Raw genomic sequence first — 21818 nt, forward strand, 5'->3', positions numbered from 1 at the left:
CTAAAAGAAAAGGCCACGGGTGAGTAAATGACCGGCGTCGTAAGAAAAAGAGCGGACCGCAGTAGCAACGCCGACATCAGTACGAGGACCGAGCATGTTCTATGTTTATTTAGCTTTTCATAGAACCAAATCTTCACAAACGTGAGAAAGAGCTTTGATTGGTATGTGACCAAGTCGAGAAAGGTAATAGGAGGAGCTCCTAGAGTATGAAGAGAGCCATCCAAAAGAGGAGGATACACACAGAGATTGAACTTAGGAAAGCAATAAACATCAATCATCATGATCTATCGAAGTAAGAGTAGATCTAAGATCAAAATAGGTGAAAGAGGTGAGAATTTGAATTCTCGGAGGACGAGCCCGAGAGCGTTTTCTCTCTCATGTTATGATCTAGTTCTGGGAGTACAATGGCTGGTTACTCTCGGTATATGATCCACGAGAGTAGAAGAGTTGTAACGCATCCGCATGATGTTGTCAAGTTGAAAATTGCTTACACCGTCCTGTTTTCTTCAACCTATGTAGAATCCATTTCCCAAAAAGTTAGCACTTTTGTCACTAATTATTTTCAATTGAGATAGTATATATAAAGGGACCCTCAATTAACACATAGGTGTCTTTCTATAACAATTTTGGGGTTTTATGGTGACATTTATACCTTCATTAACTGAGTCAAATTTACTTTAATTCTAACAAAAATTTAACAACTTGGCATAAGAAGAAAAAAAAAAGGTTTGAAAAAGAATCGAACGGTTGGGACTTGGGATTATAAAGGGTCAAGCTAATTTTTATAAGACAGGCCTGCGAAATTCTGGCCCATTTAAACATCCTAGGCGAACTTTTGCGTTACACTTTAGACCCGAGCTCGATCGCAAATCTCTCAGCTTTCTGCCTTCTTCAGCCTCCGCCGACGTCGCCGTCGCCGTCACAACTAGCACGGGTATTTGAGTTTTTCTTTTCATACACGAATGAATATACCATTTACACTTCCTCGCGAGCTTTTTCTAACAATGAAATCTCTCTTGTTTCAAATCTCTCTTGTTTGTATTTTGAGGTTTAGAGGAGGGGCAGCCATGGTGTGGTGTAACCATTGTGCGAAGAATGTTCCCGGAATCCGCCCCTTCGACGGTGGTTTGTAAGTAGAGTTTCGGATTTTTTAAAACTTGCGGTTTCTATAGCTCCGAGTTATGATGAGCTTTTGCTTTTGGTAGGGCATGTGATTTATGTGGGAGGATATTGGAAAACTTCAATTTTTCTACTGATGTTACATTCGTTAAGAATGCGGCTGGACAGGTCTATCTATCTACGCAAAGCTTCCTATTATTATTATTTGCCAAATCTCTTCTAAGATATAAAGATGATGATGTTCTTCTCTCTCTAGCTAGTGGTTTGAAATTATTTATTTCTGTGTCTGCAGAGCCAAGCGTCTGGTAACATTGTGAGGAGTGTTCAGAGTGGGATTTCAATCTCACGTGAAAGGAGATTGAGAATAGGTATAATAACACTTTCTTCTGTTCACTGCTGGCCTGGCCCCCTGATACATGATCTAGCTAGTCTTCAGCTTTCGTTTATGTTCGGTTTGACTTTGATCTTTACCACTTGCACACATTCACTGCTGGCTCATCTTTTAGCCTCCTAACTCCTTATTCTGTACTTGTATTTCACATCTTGAGGCCATGCGACTGTCATTGTTAGACTCTTTAATTACCTTTGTGCCAAATTTGATCCTTAGTGTTTTGCTCTGACAGAGAGAGAGAGAGAGACATGCTTACCTTTTTTTTTGTTGTTTTGGCAGCTAAAGATGAGTTAAGGAATTTGAAAGATGCCTTGGGAATTGGTGATGAAAAAGATTATTTGATTGAGACGGCTGCCAAATTCTTTGAAGTATGTTTAGGTTTTTTACATATCCTCTGAATATTATTTATTAGTCAATTCTTACACGGTCGCGTTCGTCTAACTTTGTATTTATCTTCTGAAGATGGCACTTCACCAAAACTTCACTAAAGGGCGCAGAACTGAACTTGTACAGTCTTCCTGTCTCTACTTGACTTGCAGGACTTGCAGGTTAGAATCTTAGTAAAATCCTACTTACAGATTTCTTTCCCTCGTTATATATCATTCTGATGAGTTATGATGTTACGGGTGATGCGTTATTTCGCTGTATATATGTTAACCAAAATGCTTTCTTTTACTTGGTAGGACAGAGAAAATTCCGTTACTTCTTATTGATTTTTCAAGCTACCTTCGAGTTAGCGTGTAAGATGAGTTGTTTTCATTCGCATACTACTTTTCTCTTTATTTGATACAGCCTGTTAAGACTACTGCATGCAGAGTCGTCGAGTAATGCTGGTATATATTAATTTGGTTTCATGTCTAGTTACGAGTTAGGTTCTGTCTACTTGCAACTCTGCGAATTGCTGTACCTTGTGGAAAACAGGAACTATGAGGAGCTTGTTGATCCTTCAATCTACATTCCTCGATTCGTAAACAGTACGTATGTCGTCCTTTTGGCTCCCATTCTTTTTCTTTATCTATCGGGTTGATGATGCACAACATTCTATTTTATATATATATATATATATTTTAGTTGGTGTGTGTGAACATATCAGTCCAAATACAAACAGTTATATCAAATCCTTGTTTCATTATACACTTGCAGGCTTATTGAAAGGTGCAAACAATATTCCAAAAAATTTCTTGAAAACGGTTACAAGCATTATATCTAGTATGAAGAGAGATTGGATGCAGGTGCGATTTTATTTATAGTTACAAGGATAGTTTCCTACATGTTCTTTTGTCTTAAGAGTTATTTATTATTATGGCTTGTGTTAATGTTGGCCATCTATTTATTGGCTTTGCAGACCGGCCGGAAACCAAGTGGAATATGTGGAGCAGCAATTTACATAGCTGCACTTTCTCATGGTATCACGTGCTCTAGGGCAGATATTGTAAGAATATGATCATTGTAAATAATATTGTATTGTTATGAAGATGAGAGAGCAAGGAGATGTTTCGGATTTGATGTGTGTTTTCTAAAAAAATTTCAGGCAAAAACGGTGCATATGTGTGAAGCAACAATAACCAAAAGATTGAATGAGTTTGCTAATACCGAGGCTGCAAATTTAACTGTGAGTTGCAGGATTATGTTCAAATCGTTTCTAGTTGTAGAGTTATACGCTAATATATTAGATGTTGTCAAAAAAGTTTTTTTTGCCTCATATAATTACTTGTTGATTTTATGCTGATACTTTTTCAATTGTTTGTACATGCTTGTCTAGGTTGATGAGCTTGATAAAAGCGAAAACATATTGCGTAAAAAAACTTATACCCGAAGACCAAATTCTGACGAAGGAGTAGTGAACTGTAAACATAAGGATTTAAAACCTTTTGGTTATGGATTATGTAAGGACTGTCACGATGATGTAAGTCTCCGGACTTGTCTTTTTCCAATTTTTATTTTATGGTTATGAAACTGGCGACAAATTAATGGCTCCGATCGAGAGTTCACAATCAGAAATAATTTTTCCGGCAGTTCATTAAAATTTCTGGTGGAGTTGTTGGTGGGTCGGATCCTCCTGCTTTCCAGCGAGCAGAGAAGGAGAGAATGGAAAAAGCAGCTAGAGAAGAAAACGTGGGAGGAATTGGTAGCTATGAGCAAGTAAATGTAAGCAAAAGGGAAAAACAATGTCAGGGTGAGTAGTGTACTTGCATGATGTCTAATAATCAGCAGATTAATGTTTTTTTGCTAGCTATCGTTTTGAGCTCTTTGTGTGCGTGCATTGTCCAGAGAAAGGAGAAGGAGAAATAGATGGGGAGTCGGATGAATCAGGCAACCTTTCTGACGCCGATGATTCTGAGGTTGGCAATGGTTTTGCTTTCTTGTCTTGTCTTGTCTTGTATTAGATGCTAATTATGTCGACATGAAATGGAGCAGTCTTTTACCCTCCTTAGTACTTAGAGTTTCAACTTATTAACATTTGATTCGTTGGTCATAATACTTACCAGGTGGATGACATTCTTCTTGATGAGAAAGAAACGCAGCTGAAGACGATGGGCTGGAATCTAGAAAACAGAGACTATCTTAAGGTGGTTGTTATATATTATATAGGCTATATTTATCTTCTCTTGGATTCAGACACTCTGAGAAGAATTTTATACTGTTTTGGTAGGAGCAAGCAGCAAAGGAAGCAGCCCTGAAGGCTTTAAACCCGGGGAGCCTTGTCGAAGCTTCTAAAGCAGCCGTGGCGAAATCTAGAAAGGAAAAGCGAGAAAAACGTGCTGAGGAAGCAAAGAACGCGCCTCCACCAGCTACAGTCGGGGAAGCAGTTCGACGAACACTTGAGAGGAAGGTAAAATATCTAGTTATATCTTTTGTCAAAAAGATATATAGCTTTCGATAGAAACCGTTTGGAGTTTTCTTGTGTTTCTGATTTTGAGTCTTGTACAGAGACTCAGTGGGTTAATCAACTACGATGCTTTGGACGAGCTCTTTGATACTAATTGCGTAAGTTTATTCTTGTTTCCTTACTTGTCATCACTTCCAGGTCTATACATACAATTTTGTTCTTGTTTCTTCTTTCAGCCAGCTGAGAAGTCACAGAAGAAATCGAAAACCGAGACAGTTACAGAGAAGAACAAGGAAGAGCATGAGACTGTTGAAGATGAAGATGAAGATGAAGAAGATGACGCAGCACCATACGAGATGAACACAGATGAGAAATTCTATGAAGACGAAGTGGAAGAAGAGGAAGAGGATGGTTATGATTTTGGATTGTATTAAGAGATGATACTTTATACTTGTATATTTTGATTCTTGAGTCTTGACACTCAATTTGGACACAGTGAATATTAATCGAGGGTACTATGGTTTGGAAGAACACCCAGACGATCATGATGTCTCATTATTCTAGCAACAAGTTGAGAAAATTGAAAAAAAAAATCGAGCTAGGCTTTAAGAACTCTTCTGAAGAGTTCATTCACAAAACCATAAAGTTATCATTATCACATAATTAGTACACTAGTTTTTCAGTTGAAACGAGAGAAAATAACAGCAAACACTCATCAGACACATTTCTTGCCTGACTGACATCAGACACATTTTTCTTACAGCTATGCGACTCAGAAGCTGGCTTGTCAACTTCGTATACAATGACGCAAAGTGGCAACCATCATGTTAGCATTACCCGTTTAGTAAGTACCGCACTACCAGATTAGTATGCTTTAATATAAGCATATGACATCCCTAATAACATTACCGTTTGCTGTCGGGGCTCCAGGTAACAGCGTCTAACAGCCTTTTCGGTTATTTCGTTGACTCATCCATCTCTCTCCCTCTCTATGATCAACATTTCTAATGTTGACTCAGTTGAGTTGTACCGGGTTGTTTGATCCGGGTTAACATTTTTCGGTTATGTATGTGAATTTTTGTGGCCTTTAATTTTTAATTCCTGTGTGAGTGCATCATTGTTCACCGGAAAAACAACAATTTAATATTTCAATTGAATTAAGAGGGATCTTGGGGCAAGCTTCCGGTTAAAATCGATATAATAACAAGAATGACGAACTAGATTTGCTTTCTCTATTTGTTGGTGGATATTCGAGTTACAAGAAGATGGTCCCTTTCTAACTAGATACGCTGATTATAAAGCGAAGGAGAATTGTTGAGCGACGCCCTGGATTTCCTCCTCAAATCTTGCCTCATCGCTCCAATATATTCTCAACCACTCCAAGCTCCTCCTCTTCGTTTGACTCGGAACCCTTTTCAAACGACGTACTCTTACTGGGATTCTCGCTGGCCCACCTCGAATTCCTAACAGCCTCTTCTTTAATGGGCTTTATCTCTTGGGCCCATATCTGGCGAAACCCAACACCAACAATTGCCCCCCAGCCTTTTAACTTAATGTTCAAGTTAAAGGCGAATATTCGGGGAATCTCCCGACGTTTCGGTTTCGCGATCTGCTTCGAGGCGGACACGCCAAATCCTGATTCCCGAGATCTGTGATGATTACTTTTCTCTCTCTTAAGATCCGACGGTAGATACGAATCGCCCCAACGGCCAACATCGAGAAGAGATAGATTTGCTGAACGGTAAGGATCAGAGAAGGAGAGATTTGTGGGATTACAAAAACCGAAGCAATTATGACTTATAAGTCATTAGTCACACGTCTCGTCATAACTGCACACTCATCCACTACTTCAAGGTAATATTTCTTTCTTCCCCTTCGCTTTTAACTGTTTTAGGGTTTCGCTCTCTCTTCTGCCCTTGCTTCCTTTTCTTTTTTTTTTTCCTTGAATCGTAAGATCTTTCCCATCGTGTTTAGCCGATTTCAAAGTCGATCCTTTAAAACTATGCGTCAACTCGAGCTCTGGGGTAACCACACACCTCCAATCACCACCGAGAAACATCTCACGGAGCTCCGCCAGAAGCATGGCGTTCCTCCCGATGTCAAGATGACGCTCTCTCCCGGGGACTCGTTCTCGCCTGAAACCGTTCCCGACGGTTTTTGCTATGCCTACATCACGTATTTCGAGCGATGCAGGCTCATCTTTCCTATCTTGGAGATCGTTATGCTGATCTTTCAGCGGCTCCGGATGTCGTTCCCCCAGATGTGTCTGAACTTCGTTCGACATGTCATTGGCCTTTACGTACGGGGACGCGAGGTAGGACTTGATTTGGGGGTTGACGACATTCTGCAGTTGTGCCAGATTAAACATAACTCGGGATTCCAGGGAACATTCTACATGTCCCGACGTCAGAACCGAGAGATAACCCAGGCAATCCCTGGAAAGGATGATAGGTGGCAAGAGAAATATTTCTATTTATGTGTCACTCCCGCCTCGGTGGGACGGTTCAAGTTCTCTCGTCTCCCGACCCAGTGGGCCGTTTGCGTGGGTCAGGATGACCCCTGACCCTTTGTAGATCCTATAAATAGTTCATTTTTTTTTTTAATTGTAAATCCATGATACTGAGCCGAATCCTATTTTCGCAGATTCTGGCGACCATCCGAACACTCTGTCAACGCAAGCACTAGTGGACAAGCTACAGGGAGGAGAAGTCAGGTGGAGTTCGTTCACGCAAGCTCACATCATCACAGCGCTTAACGCCCCGATCGCTCCGGCCTTAGTCCCACCCGAGGTTGTCCCCGTCGGTATTCCAAACCCACTGATCCCCGCTGAACAGTCAAGGGTCGACGCTGCTGCACGGTCTCCTGCTCGTCCAGGTAAAGGAGTTTTTCCATAAATTTTATTAGTTTAGCTTTTAGGCAAGTTTTGCAATTTCATGCGGTACTAACTCGCAACCTTATGGTTTTTGAACAGACACTCCTGTCCCACTACGATCTTCTAGTTCATCGTCGACCTATGTACCACTCATCATGACTAGGAAACCAACGCTCAGCGAGCTTCGAGAACAGTCTTAGCCTTCACACCAAGTTCGCGCTGGTGACGTAGATGTCGCGTTGGCTTCTGCCCTCTGAGCCGTTCAACCCGACCCTGCTCGGGCCGAGAGTGAAGAAGTGAACCAGACTCTCATGACCTCAGCCGAGCCTTCGGGCCCAGCTCGAGAGGTAATGCTGGTCAGCTCGTAGTCCACCCACAGTGAGCCTTCCCTGCTTCTAAAAAGAGCTCGCACTGATGCTCCACGAGCTGGTGATGACAAGGGACGCGAGAGCCGAGGAAGTCGCCCTGCAAGCCACCGCAGGACCTTGACGCATTACAGGCTGTAGCCGCCAGCAACAAATTAGTGGCCCTTTATGAGCGGAGGCTGAAGGATGTTCCTCAGATCGCTGAGCTGGAGAACACTACGCGGGTGGTTCACGAGCTGAAAACAGCCGTGAAGGCTGCTCAGGAGAGAGAGGCGGTCGCCGATGGAAAAGCTGCCTCCTTGGAACGGGAAGTCGCCTACTTAAAGGCTGCTCAAGAGAAGCTGGTCGTGGCTGAGGCTGACCTTGCTTCGGCCAAGGCTGTTCAGGCCAAAGCCGTCGGGATCGTGAACTGTTGTTAAAAGAAAACCGGTGGTTAAAGGTAAAGCCGCAGGGGCCAAACAGCGACATGCCGAGGCGATTCGACAGGCGGTTCAAGATGCCAGGGCCAAGCTGACTTAGGACTACCGGGTGATCCTGAACTCCATAAAGATCAAGTAGGAAAGGAAGAAGGAGAAGTCCGCGTGGACGGTGATCTGGCGGAAATCGAGTCCAACCTCCTTCTGGTACAGCAGATCAGAGAAGATAATACCACAATGGAGGAAGAGCTGCGGATTTTGGGGGCTCAGAAGGCGGCTCTCGCTGTTCGATCCGACTCCCTTGTGGTGTCGCACTTCTCGGTGAGCAAGCTTGACCTTCCCCAGATTTTGGAGGACTAGGTTGCCCCAATGGAGGTCGACGCTGGAACCGGAGTCCAGCGTGGTCTGGATGAGCATGGAAGCAATGCTGGTGGGTTGACGGACTCGAGGGCTGAAGCTGATGCCCTGTTCTTTTGTTGTTCCTGTTTTACTTTCCTTTCTTTTCAGACTTTGTTGGGTTTGCCCGGGAGGGTTATTATCCGAGATTTGTTTTGCATGGGAAGGATTTTAAATCCTTGAATCATTTTTTCCCCTTTTGATTGCGTTCTTTTTAGTTACGTTACCTAGTTTCTCTTTTTTATTTAGAAGAGAAAAGTCCCAGTGTTTGTTTTGTGTGAATTCGCTGTCACGAACTCGAGTTCGCCGGATTTGAGCTCATGGGGTTTTCTTTTCCCTTTCCTTTTTTAGGGTGCATATTGTTTGACCGTGTCGTGTGTAGGTGTTCGAGTAGCAAGGTTTTAAGAGACTTGCATGGGGTCGCCTTGTGGCTTCCCGTTGGGACCTCAGGGGGTCGCTATGAGGGATACTCGGAATCGAGATTACATAGTGAGAGGCTTCTTTTTTTGTTTTGTCGATGTTGTTGTTACTTATCGAGTAGATTTGAGAGGGGCGATCTCGTTGGTAAGGAAATTTCGACATAAGGTGGAGAAATTAGTGAGGTGGCTGAGCTCGCGGAGCTGAGCTGCCTACGTACCCTTTAAGGGGATCAAGTCAGATCGTAGTTTCGGTTATTGATGGTACTTAGTGAAAGTACTTCTTTAGGTTCATGACATTCCAAGGCCACAGCTCGGGTTTGCCATTGCTCTCGTCCTCAAGACGGTATACACCATTGCGGATAACTTCGATGATCCGGTAGGGTCCTTCCCACTTAGTTCCCATCTTCCCGACATTTTTCTCCTTTTTTGGTTGAATACTCTACGGAGCACTCTGTCTCCTACGACGAAGCTCCGTGGTCTGACCTTAGAATTGTAAAAGTGAGCTATGGCGTTTTGGTAATTTTGAGCGCGTACTAACGCTTGTTCTCTCCTCTCGTCAATGACGTCGAGGTTGTCACACAAGGCCTTGTTATTCGCGCTCTCGTTTATAGGGCAGACAACTCGATGGATACTCCCCACAGATATTTCCGCCGATACTACGGCTTCAATCTCGTATGCCAGAGAGAAAGCAGTTTTGCCGGTGCTACCATGCGGGGTGGTTCAGGTGGCCCACAAGACACCAGGAAGTTGGGCATCCCAGCCGGACTTGGCGGCCCCCAAGCGTCGTTTGAGGCCGTGCAGGATTAACTTATTGGCTGCCTCGGCTCGCCCGTTGCCTTGGGAGTATCGAGGTGTGGATGGGGTTAGGCGTATACCCCAAACGTCTCAAAACTTCTATACCGCGGAGGACATTAGATTGGTACCATTATCTGTTATGATTTCGTAAGGGATACCGTGACAGCACACCACGTTTTTACACAGGAAATCCTTTACGTGTTCTCCAGCGATAGACTGGTAGGACTCGGCTTCGATCCAGTTAGTAAAATAATCGTTGACGACCAGTAGGTTAGTCACGCGTCGCCTGTCCAACTGCTCGAGAGGACCGATGGCATCCATCGACCATCGCATGAATGGATAAAGAGCGGAGACCGAGCTCATCAACTCTGTGGGCTGATTTATCATGGGCGCATGATGTTGACACCTGTCGCAAGGTCCTTCGTGGGCCTCGATCATAATGTTCTGAATTTCTTCCCCGTGAACGCATCTGAGGTATGGCCCTGAAGAGCATCGCTTGTATAGTTCTCTGCCGATTTGGCAGAACCTAGCGCTATGCGCCTTGAGCTTGCGCGCTTGCCACCGGTCTTCGGGGGTGGTTCCGTTCGTGATGTATTCGCGTATTGAGATTCGCTAATCCGTCTTGGGTTCTTCATCACGTTCGTCCTCTGAGTCGTGCTCTGCCAAGAGTTCGTCGTCTAGGTCAGGTCCTTGCTTGGATTCTGCCATGTTGGGGCGATTTCCTTCCCCGATCTGATTGACCCCGAGGGCTTTGATGGGGATGGAAATGCTGGGCTCGTCTATACTTTCTACGGGTATAATCCATCTGACGGATGGGTCTGAGGTAGAGGCAAGCGCTACAAGGGCGTCGGCTGCGGAGTTCTCTCCTTGGGGAATTTTGGTGAGCTCAAACGAGGTGAACTGCTTGGTTAAGGAGCGGACGACTTGGAGGTACGCGTCCATTCGTTCATTGTTTGCCTCGTAGCTACCGTTGAACTGGCTGGTGATGAGTTGCGAGTCGTTGTAGGCGGTGAGCTCCTTAGCTCCCAAACCTAGTGCCAACCGGAGCCCGGCTATTAAGGCTTTGTATTTTACCTCGTTGTTCGAGGCTGTGAACCCAAGCCGGAAGGATTGTTCCATGATCTCGTTGGTGGGGGAGATGAGTTGAACTCCGACCCCACACCCTTGTCTAAACGATGCCCCGTCCGCGTTTAGCGACCATTTTTGGGGATGATTGTCGGTATGGTTGTTATTTGTGGTGAGCTCGATCACGAAATCTACGAGTACATGTGCCTTAGCGCACGTCTGGGGCCGGTACTCAATATCGTACTCGCTTAGTTCAATTGCCCATTTGGCTAGTCTACCGGATTGGCTGGGACCGTGGAGAATTGTCCGGATTGGCTGGGATGTCATCACCACGATCGTGTGAGACTGGAAGTAGGAGCGTAATTTTCGAGCGGACATCAGGACCGCTAGGGCCTATTTTTCCATTGGGGAATACCGTGTTTCGGCATCGACCAAGGTTTTGGTGACGTAATAAATAGGTTTTTGTCCCCCGTCGTGTTCTCACATTAGTACCCCGCTGACCGCGGCGGTGGATACATTGACATAGAGGAAGACGTGCTCTCCATCCTCAGGTTTGGAGAGGACGGGGGCTTGGTAAGGTACCTTTTTAGCTCTCGGAATGCTTCCTCGCATTTGTTGTCCCAATCAAACTTTCGGTTGCCCTTCAACATCTGGTAAAACGGAAGTCAGCGATCGGTAGATCGGGCGATGAAGCGATTCAATGCGGCTATTCTCCCGTTAGCCTCTGAACTTCACGAGTATTTTTTGGGGACGACATTTCGAGAAAAGTAGCAATTTGCTTGGGATTCGCCTCGATCCCCCGTTCGGTGACCAAGTACCCTAGAAATTCGTCGGATGCGACGCCGAACGTGCACATAGTGGGATTCAACTTCATCCCGTACTGGTTCAGGATCTTGAATCATTCCATGAGTTGAGACACGTGGTCTTGCTTGCGCGTCGACTTGACGAGCATTTCGTCGTTGTAGACTTCCATTGTTTTTCCGAAGTGATCGGCAAAATTTTTATTGATCAACCGCTGGTAGGTTGCACCTGCGTTTTTTAACCCAAAAGGCATTACTTTATAACAGTAAGTGCCTCGGTCTGAGAAGGCGTCCATGAAGGACAAGGTCTCGTGCCCTGCGGTGGCCTCAACGAGTCGATCGATATGCGGGAGGGGGTAGTTGTCCTTTGGGCATGCCTTATTGAGGTCTTTGAAGTCAATACATATTCGTCATTTCCCGTTTTTCTTTTTAACCACAACGGGGTTGGCGAGCCACTCGGCATATTGGACTTCCCGGATTGATCCTATTTTTAGTAGACGATCCACTTCGTCGTTCATCGCCTTTGCCCTTTCAGGATCGACCTTGCGACGTTTCTGTTTTACTCGTTTGAAGGTAGGGGCGACGTTGAGCTGGTGTGACGTAACGCTGATGGCAATACCTTTCATGTCTGCACAGGACCAGGCGAAGGTGTCGCGGTTCTGCTCTAGGAATCTGACGAGCTCGTCCTTAATCATTAATTGCTATTTGGCAGACCTTTTAATTAAGTCGTAACCGCCCATGTAGCATTTTTGGATGTGCGTTGGCTGCCATAAATGGTCATGATTCCATTGCAAGACGGGAACTTGACGCACTAATGGTATGTCGATGGGATTGTTTTCATCCCATGCAGCCACGGTATGTCAAGGATAGCATTTAAGGGCACTGGTCGGTTGACGACGACGAAGTCGACCAAACGTCTCAACCCCCGAGCTTCAACTATTAGCTGGACAGTCCCTTTGGCAAGGGTTATGTCGCCGGCAAATCCTGTTAATGGGATTTGGCTCCCTTTAGTTCGGAGTCGGGGTAACCCATCCGTTTGAAAGCATCATAAAACAAGAGGTCAACTGAGCTCCCGGTATCGATCATTATTCTTGAAAGCTCGCATCCTCCGACATCGAGGCACACGACTAAAGCTTCGTCGTGCGGTTTCCCAGAACGTGATTTCATGGTCAGATTCGAGCGGGGTTTTTGCTCTCGATGATAGGTCTCGACTCTCTGTTGGTATGCTTTGATCGAGTTGACAGAGTCGCGACACAAGAAAGACCCTCCCGAGATGTAGTCGACCCTGTGCTCCGAACTGGAAATTTTGAAGCATTGCGAGATTCGAAGTCGACAGCTCGCAACTTTGCGAGGTGCTGGAGGTGGGGTAAAGATCGAAGTCGGAGAGCTCCGACACAGGACACAGGGTGAGTCCCTTGAACACTAGGTCAATACGCTTTTTTGGGGCTGGAGGGGAGGAAGATCCTTCAGCCTCGTCGGTTCTCTCGCACTTTGGGGCGGAGTCTTTTGCGGTTGCATTTCCCTCTCTAGCTTTTTCACCCTCTTTTTCGAGGTCGATATCCCCGAACTCTCCCGCCTCATGTTTCTTTGCGAGGAGGCGTCCCACACTTCTGCATTCGTCAGTGTAATGGCCTCGCACCTTATGGAACTTACAGAACTTTTTGGGGTCAAAATTTTGATCTTTAGCCTAGGGTCCTGAATCGACCGAAAAGGCGTGAAGGTTAGGTTCGGTGGATTCCTTCCAAAAGTTTCTTTTGGGAGGAACGAAGGGCGCCTTTGCCGACTTGTGGAGTTTGGCCATGGTGGCTTGTTCCTCCTCGGCTCTGGCGAAGAAGATGGATCTGTGGAGTGCGTCGTCGAGGGACGGGGGTTGTCGAACCGTGATTTCTTCTTGGAACTTTGAAGTATACCATAGGCCGTGCCGGAGGGCTGCTAGGGCGACCTCGTCATTAAGATTGGCTATTCTGGCCTTGGTTACCCTAAACCGAGCGACGTACTCGCGGAGCGGTTCGTCCTTTCCCTGGACCAAAAGCCACAGGTCCGACTCCGTTACCTTGGCCTGGAAGAAGACCGAGTACTGTTTTAGGAATGCTGCTGCGAGCTGGTCAAAACTATCAATGGAGTTGGATTCGAGGCTAGCGAACCATTCTAGAGCGGGTCCGACGAGAGTCTCAGCGAAATAACGGCAATAACCGTCCTTGCATTCATCGTCGGTGAGGTATACCGTAGTTATTGCCAATCTTAATGAACAGAGATGTGCTCCTAGATCAGACGCGCCCGCGTTTTCGGGTAGGCGAAGCTTGTCGACGTCCCTTAGGCGGACTTTTGCTATCCGATCGGTGAATGGTGTTTGTCTTGTTTCTGCAATAACACGGTCTATGTTCGAGGCTGCGCTAGTGGCTAGATGGACCCTCGAACGGATCTGGGCCATTTCCGCGCTTGCCTTATTCATGTAATCCGCGAGGAAGCGGGCGCTTACCGCATGTTCCCCCGGGGGCCGGGAGGCGAATGCTGTTTGCTGCAAAAGGGTTCGTTCCTACCAGAAGGTCCCCTGCGAGCGATGGATTAGTCTCAATCAGAGGGTTCCTGGGCGCGCCGAAGGCGTCAAGCCCTGGCGGTTGAGAACTATCGTACCCCGCCAAAGGGGGTGAACGGGTCGTGTGCTCGCGTTGTCGCTGTATCCGGCGGTGTCAGGAGCGTTGAGCTGGACCGAGGATGAGAACACTGGTAGCGCTCTGATCCCAGATGGCGTGACCTGGACCGACATGAAGTCTAGACGAGTCCGAGGCAATGTTTCTGCCGAAGGATCCATCGGGGTGACGCCGGGTTGGCGCATACTCCCCTAGGATGCTTCGGTGTCCCCTAGGACGCTTCGGTGTTCCCTCGGAGCGCGAACTCTTGCTCATGCCACTCGATTCTTCTCATCAGAGCTCGGTTTGTTGCATCCTAACTTTGGGTTTTGTCGATTAGGACGGCAAACATCCCTTGTATTTTGGCGAGATCGGTCGTGCCGGGGGCTGCTACCACCGACGTTGGTGCCGTGGTCTGCCCGATTCTGCTCGTCCCATTGGTTTTAGGGCGGGTCCATACTCGGGATTGGTTCTTGTTTCCCGAGGGAAGTGCGGGGCCTATAGGCGCGATCACGGAGGATCTCCCTTGGGAAGAACTGCTGGGACCCTAGATGGAAACAGGTTCTTGGCGGACGGTATTTGAACCGCCGGAGGAGCCTTGGTCGGTCGTTTGGACAACGGTTGCTCTATGGACAGTTCCATCTCTAGCTGAGCTGGGGTGCTCGAGCTCGGATCGGGTTTGGGATCGCTCCCTGAAAGTTTGGGGGTTGCTAGCAATGGTCCCAAGGTGTACCGGCGACGGCGAGTTGTCGCCAGTCGCATTATGGTCGTAGGGAGATGTCGCTCGAGTGTGATCAAGAATGATTTCTGGGATGGCTGCATTAGACGGATCCATTTCGTCTTAATCTGTTTGGGGTGATTGGTTTTTGAGAATAGAAAGACCTATGTCCCAACAGGCGGCGCCAAATTGTTGACCGAAAAAACAACAATTTAATATTTCAATTGAATTAAGAGGGATCTTGGGGCAGGCTTCCGGTTAAAATCGATATAATAACAAGAATGACGAACTGGATCTGCTTTCTCTATTTGTTAGTGGATATTCGAGTTACAAGAAGATGGTCCCTTTCTAACTAGATACGCTGATTATAAAGCCAAGGAGAATTGTTGAACGACGCCCTGGATTTCCTCCTCGAATCTTGCCTCATCGCTCCAAGATCTTCTCAACCACTCTGAACTCCTCCTCTTCGTTTGACTCGGAACCCTTTTCAACCGACGTGTTCTTACTGGGCTTCTCGCTGGCCCACCTCGAATTCCTTATAGCCTTTTCTTTAATGGGCTTTATCTCTTGGGCCCATATCTGGCGAAACCCAACACCAACAATCATATATATTTCTTTTCCCCCACTAAACTTTGAACCGTTTTCTAGGTGTTTCAGCTTCTTCTCTTTTTTTTTTTTTTAAAAAAAAATACAATGTGAAGTTGTATTACCAAAATGGAACCAAATTAACTATAAAAGCTTTAGGGGGCAACGAGCTTCTACGGCTAAAAGAGAATTAAAATGCCAAATTGAAACTAAAACAAACTATGAAATGGGTAAACCATATATTGAGATAAAGAGTCTTCCATAAACAATTCACACAAATTGATGTATAAGTCGTCGTTTTCTTTCTTTGTCATACAACTGGTTTAGTAGCAATCCATCTTTTTCAGGTTGTCCAATGGTTCACTTATATATTCTTCATGGTTTGTTCTTTCATGTTGTATTTGATCATTCTAAAAATGTAAGAATAATTTTTAGTGGCCCTACCATCTGCTAACTAGTTCGCTTCTCTTCACCTGGTCTAAATGAATGCATGGTCACGTTTAAAGCAAGAGAGCCCTCTAATTTAGACAAATGACCATCAAAATCGATCATTTTTAACGTGCAAAGCTCAAAATGTGCATTTTCCGTAACAACAGCTGCTTTTAGGAGAGCAACTAGCAGCTGCCTAGCTAGGAAATGATATATGAGTTAGTTAGTTCTGTCTTTCACCTATCTCTAGCTAGTCTTTTGTTTGTAACAATAAGGAAATCTCTACATCCGACATATATAGGTATAATTGCTTATCAAGGAAACACACTCCGGGTCAACACGTTGTTATTCTTATTTTTGATGATTACTCTTAGTCTCTTAATTAGTTAATTACGTGGAATAGATCCATCTTTGTTGCAAGAGTGATGTCGGTTCATGTGAAGCTCAGGTGCTTACGAAAGTCGAGGAGCGGAAGTAGTATGATTCATAGAAACCATGGTTAAATTTTTGTTCCGTACGTTACGTCCAAGATGGATGATCTATGCTTTTAACAACTATCATCAAAGATCGTCCGGACAAAAGGATATTATGATCTATGCTTCTAACAACTACGAATTACGAAATATATATTTATATATACCGGATGATGCACGTGTAAATAATGTGTATTAATTAATGTAGCTGTTTAATTTGAACCACGATATCCATATATCAGCAAATTATAAAATAATCTTTATACTATTAATTAAATTACTAATACGTACATAAACCAATATTGTATTGATAATAATGTTACTCCTCTGTTGTTGAATGTATTTCGAGACCTCAAAAAATCCATTCCAGACGAAAAGTATAATTTTAAGAGTTACTGATGACCGATATTGACCATAAAGAAAGATTCAAATGTTTTAAGTCATTATTAGTGGACGAGGTTGGCAACTTCGCAGGGAATGCCTGCGTGAGCTTGCTTACAAGTTACATATATATCGATATTAAGGGCCCATATATGCTTCTCACGCAGTGATTACGTTACGTACTTGTGTAACTAACCCTCATGTTTTTTTTTTTTTGGATAATAACCTTCATGGTCTTGCCACGTTCTTTGAACATTTCTTACTTCTAGATTCTCCTTATCAGCATTTATAAACAACCACGTTTAATTGTATTTGTATATAGAGCGTTTATACTGCATATATAAACATATTATTATTGTATTGTGATCACAAGTTCAGGTAATCTTATGATTTCGTCAAAAATGTAGCCCTAATTTTTGTTTTCTTTAAATCAAGCTACATAAATGCTGACTGACTTTCAATAGTGTACAGATAATTGGCAAGATGATTTAGGAAAAAAAAAAATCTACTGATCAACTCATAAATCATAATCGATGATAAAATAATGATTTTTGGAAACCCCCATGATGAAGATACGAGTATATGTGGAAAAATATGTGTAACCCGATTATGAATTCGTGATTATTTGTACACTATTCAATTCATAATCGATGATTAATGATATTTGGAAACCCTCTATATATACATATAGAATTTATATGATAAAGATAGGAGTATGTGGAAATATTTGTATCAGCTGTTATGTATTTAATGAGCTTTCCAAGTTGCAAAGGAGACCATCATTTCGGACTTTTCTTTTCTCATCTTTGTAGTATCAGTCGACACTTGCGGTTAGGTCCACAACCAATATGCATGTTACCTTTTAACTATCTCGTTAGTGGATCATAATTAATTAAGAATTTAGACACGACTGTACCTGTACCTGACAAGTACACTACACTTTCAGATTTCATCGACTAAATAAAGGTGCATCTATAGTATATAGTAAATGAGAGAAATATGTAATTTTCTTTGGCATGCACCTTTTGTCTTCCGTAATCAACGTAAAGTAGCGCAATCGATCGAGTAAACATATATAAAAGGCAAAAGATCAATGATTATCGCAAATTACCAACCCATTAAGCTTTGAACATGTATGCATAAGGCATGCGAATATCAATCAAATCAAAGCATTGATGTATATGGTCCACAAGAGTAGAAGAGTTGTAACGCATCCGCATGATGTTGTCAAGTTGAAATTTTATTTTTTATTTATTTTATTTATTTTTTTTGATAAAAATGTGAATTTATATTACCAAAAAGTGCGATTAAGTACAAAACTTAGGAGTTTAAAGAGGGCTGCTATGACCAAAAAAAATAAAAAGCCATAGGAACTAATGAAAGTGCGCGAAGCTAGGAGTTAGAAGCCATGGGTGAACCATTGGGATAAAAGTCGTGCGCAGCCTTTGCGGTGAAGCCGAGCCAGGAGAGTGTATCTTATACTGCGGTCAATCTGTGAGAAGAGAGCAAAGGGGGTGGCAAGTAAACCTTCGTGAAGCCTTGTATTCCTTTCCTTCCATATCATATAGATAGTGGCTTGAACAGCTATACCTTTAAGAGTGGAGGAGAGGTTTGGAGATCGAGATAGGAGCCAGGAGATCATTGTAGACCAATTGGCGAAGATACTGACATGTTGGCCAAGCCGCATTAAGATTTGTGACCAGACCATTTCAGAGAAGGTGCAATGAAGGAATAAATGGTCTCGGGTTTCTGCTTCAGAGTTGCAGAGGAGATAAACAGGTGAGATGTTCATTCCCCAGTTCAAGAGCCTTACTTTCACTGGAAGACGGTTTAAGTTGGCAATCCAGAAGGTTAAGGCGTGTTTAGGGACACAGCTTTTAAACCAGACTGCTTTGGCCCAAGCTTGAGGCTCAACTGACGGTCTAATGAAATTCCAAGTTTTCTAGGTGGAGAAAGTGGTGGATGTATCGTCCCCCACTGTCCAGTAGTAGTTGTCTTTACCTCTTGCAACATTTGGTGGGGTCACAGTGAGGAGGTCGTTCCGCAGAGCAGCAACCAAGAGGTTCCTGGTTCTATTGGAAGGAAGTCTCCATCTCTGGTTTGTACAAGCATCCGCCACTACTGCGTTAGTAGGAATGCCCAGAAGAAACGGACCGTTTGTGCCCATACGATCACTAAGCACTCCCATGGGTGACCAGTTATCATGCCAGAAACTTTCAGAGAGACCATCACCAACCTGACATTTGAGAAGGGATTTGACGAGAGGTTTCAACTTCAGGAGTGAACACCAAATCCAACTTGAGCTGCTATGTGCAACTGCACTCCAGTAGTTTGATCTTTTGAGATGGTGTTCCTTCATGCATGCTACCCACAGAGAACCACTGTTGGTGAAGAGCAACCATATTAATTTCAGGTTAAGGGCTTTGTTCCACATGAGGAGATTCCGCAGACCAAGTCCTCCTTCTGTTTTTGGCAAGCAGATCTTATCCCAAGCGAATTTTGCATGAGTGTGCCTTGTTGTATCCCCCGACCATAGAAATCCATTGCAAAGCCTCTCAATGACTTTAATACAACCTTTGGGGAAACAGAAGGCTGACATCCAAAATATAACTAACCCGTAGATAACAGAGGAGATTAGTTGTAATCTTCCTGAGAAGGATAAGCATCTTACAGCCCAGCTGTTAAACCTTGCTGCGATCTTATCTGTGAGAGGGGAATAATCAGATTTACGGAGCTTTCTCGGAAGTACCAGAGGGGGTCCCCCTGTCTGAGTCCTCTTTTGCCTTGGAAGTACCCGCATAGACTACCATTGACCTTAATAGAGAAGGAGGTTGTTGTGATGCAGTTCTTGAGCCATTTCTGGAACACAGGGGGGAAATCTGCGGTTTCAAGTATAACTCGAAGGAAGTCCCAGCTTACTGTATCAAAAGCTTTCCGCAGGTCGACCTTGAGCATTCCTCGGGGGGAAATTGAGTCACGATTTGATCCTTGGACCATCTCTGTTGCGAGTAAGACATTCTCAACCAGAAGTTGACCTTGAACAAAAGCCGATTGAGAGTTGATGATCATGTCTGGGAGAAGAGCTTGGAGGCGCCAAGCCAGAATCTTCGACACTATTTTGTAAACCGCATTGCAGCAAGAGATCGGTCTAAACTCACCAATTGTATCTGCGCCAAGTCTTTTTGGGATAAGAGTGATCGTTGTGGCATTCCATTGTTTGAGAATGCGGCTTGAGGAGAAGAATTCCTTAACCGCCATTGTAAGGTCAGGACCTATAAAGTCCCAAGTGGCTTTGAAGAATTCCCCTGTGTATCCGTCTGGTCCTGGGGATTTGCTCCTGGGAAGGGAAAAGGCTTCTCTTTTAATGTCTGCATCAGTTACACTGGCCTGTAGAAAGTCTTTTGCGGCCTGGTCGCATTTAAAGGACCAGAGAGATCTTATCTGTACCTCTTCTTCCTCAGAAAGAGTGGGAGATGCAGTTCCAAGCATTCCAGAGTAAAACCGGATGCAGTGTTCCTGAATCTCTTAAATTTCCTCTATACGCTGACCAGAGTCTGTCTCGAGGTAGTGGATTTGATTTATGCCTCTTCGACTATTCACCATTCTGAAGAAGTAGGCTGTGTTGCAGTCACCACTCGTCGCCCACTTAACTCGAGAGCGTTGGAGGAGAAATTTCTCTTCTGCTAAGGCCAGTGTAAGCCATTTCTTCTGAGCTTGCTTCTCCAATCTAGATAAAAGTGGAGAAGGGTTTGCTAAGAGTCTTGCTTGATGGGCAGCCAGCTTAGAATGAGCTTCCTTGAAGCGCTTTTCAAGGTCCGAGTAGTGTTCTCTGTTTAAGTCTTTGAGAACTCTTTTCAGGAGCTTGAGCTTCTTGGAGAATCTGAACATTTTTGTTCCTTCAATGAAGGTGCTGTTCCAGAACTCAAAAACCCGCGGGAGGATTTCCTCATGCTGGAACAGGAAGTGAGACACCATAAAAGGCCCTTTGGTTCTGGTAGCAGCACCCAGTCTTAGGCAGCATGGACAATGGTCCGACATCTCCGGATCACCGAAGTAGGCGTACGCCAAGGGGAACTCCATGAGCCAATTATCATTGATTAATATACGGTCTAATTTCTTGGCTAGCGGGTTGGCCTCCTGATTGTTCCACCATATAAAGTCGTTTCCTCTATAAGACAAGTCGGAAAACCCCACATTCAGAAGGCATTGTCGAAAATCCACCATGCATTTGTTGATCCTTGTACTGCCAGCAGAACTCTCGCTAGGGTTCAGAGTTTGATTAAAATCTCCCATTGCAACCCAAGGTTTACCGTTAATAGTAGGGTCCATAGCTAGCTTCTCTATCTCATCCCACAGTTGGTGCCTTCTATACTTACAATTTACAGCATAGATGAAGGAGAAGACCACCTCTTTAGGGGAGTTAGGCATGCGTACAATGCAGGTGATCATTTGTCCAGATTTGGAGTGTATAGAGAGCCTGACTCTGTGGTCCCAAACAACCCAGATCCTTCCTAGCTCCGCAAATTCGTAGTTCCCTTCAAAATTCCAATTCGGAAAAATAGAGTCAAATTATCTTTTAGATTTCCGCAGCTTCACTTTCATCTCTATTATGCTACCAAAAGCAGGCTTATTATGCTTGAGCCATTTCTTAAGGCTTCTACGCTTAACCGATTGATTAATTCCCCTAACGTTCCAACAAAAAGTGTATCATAATTATTGATTTTTTGGTTTGGAGCCCTTCCCCGAAGAGTTCCTGAGGATCCTTCTATCTTTTTTGGAGAGAGCCTTGGAGTAAGGAGTGTCATCCTCATCACATCGCCCTGCATCACTATCTGAGCTGTCGGAGAGGGAAGTATCAGAAGAGGAGTTCGGCTCTGAAGCATTTGGGGGCCTATCAGCAAGTGATTTCTTTGTGGGGTTCCTCTTAGAGCTGGAGGGACCCGAGACTGTACCCTTTGGGGGTGCGTTCAGTACTACCTGAAGCATTGGTTCTGAAGGCACCTTCTTCTTCTTTTTTGCCTTTTTGCTGGATCTTTTAGTCTTGCTCGAGTAATCAGAGGTATCAGACTCTTGGACAGGATGCATCTCTTCCTGTTGGGTCTTTTCCATGTGACGTTTGCCCTTTGAGGAGTTT

At 44.5% G+C, this 21818-nt stretch overlaps 2 protein-coding genes across 2 annotated transcripts; one reads left to right on the plus strand and one right to left on the minus strand.

The window, feature by feature from the left end:
- On the plus strand, positions 811 to 4873 carry LOC104779445 (transcription factor IIIB 60 kDa subunit-like). Its single transcript, XM_010503807.2, has 18 exons — positions 811 to 934; positions 1055 to 1129; positions 1206 to 1287; positions 1412 to 1487; positions 1790 to 1878; positions 1973 to 2058; positions 2194 to 2250; positions 2372 to 2484; positions 2654 to 2742; positions 2856 to 2942; positions 3042 to 3122; positions 3273 to 3416; positions 3527 to 3686; positions 3782 to 3852; positions 4000 to 4080; positions 4164 to 4343; positions 4442 to 4498; positions 4577 to 4873. Exons 2-18 carry the CDS (start codon positions 1068 to 1070, stop codon positions 4772 to 4774), a joined length of 1713 nt encoding a protein of 570 aa, XP_010502109.1. The 5' UTR covers positions 811 to 934; positions 1055 to 1067; the 3' UTR covers positions 4775 to 4873.
- Positions 20210 to 21112, minus strand: LOC104783414. The gene has a single exon (XM_010508574.1). It carries the CDS (start codon positions 21110 to 21112, stop codon positions 20210 to 20212), a length of 903 nt encoding a protein of 300 aa, XP_010506876.1.

The sequence above is a fragment of the Camelina sativa genome, chromosome 4, assembly GCF_000633955.1.
Source record: "Camelina sativa cultivar DH55 chromosome 4, Cs, whole genome shotgun sequence".
Lineage (NCBI taxonomy): Eukaryota > Viridiplantae > Streptophyta > Magnoliopsida > Brassicales > Brassicaceae > Camelina > Camelina sativa.

Excerpts from the sequence above, each read along its gene's own strand:
- LOC104779445 (XM_010503807.2), top strand. The coding sequence starts at position 1,068 with ATGGTGTGGTGTAACCATTGTGCGAAGAATGTTCCCGGAATCCGCCCC. Across the intron at positions 1,130-1,205 it reads CGCCCCTTCGACGGTGGTTT|GGCATGTGATTTATGTGGGA; the intron begins GTAAGTAGAGTT and ends TGCTTTTGGTAG. Across the intron at positions 2,943-3,041 it reads CGTGCTCTAGGGCAGATATT|GCAAAAACGGTGCATATGTG; the intron begins GTAAGAATATGA and ends AAAAAATTTCAG.
- LOC104783414 (XM_010508574.1), bottom strand. The coding sequence starts at position 21,112 with ATGCCTAACTCCCCTAAAGAGGTGGTCTTCTCCTTCATCTATGCTGTA.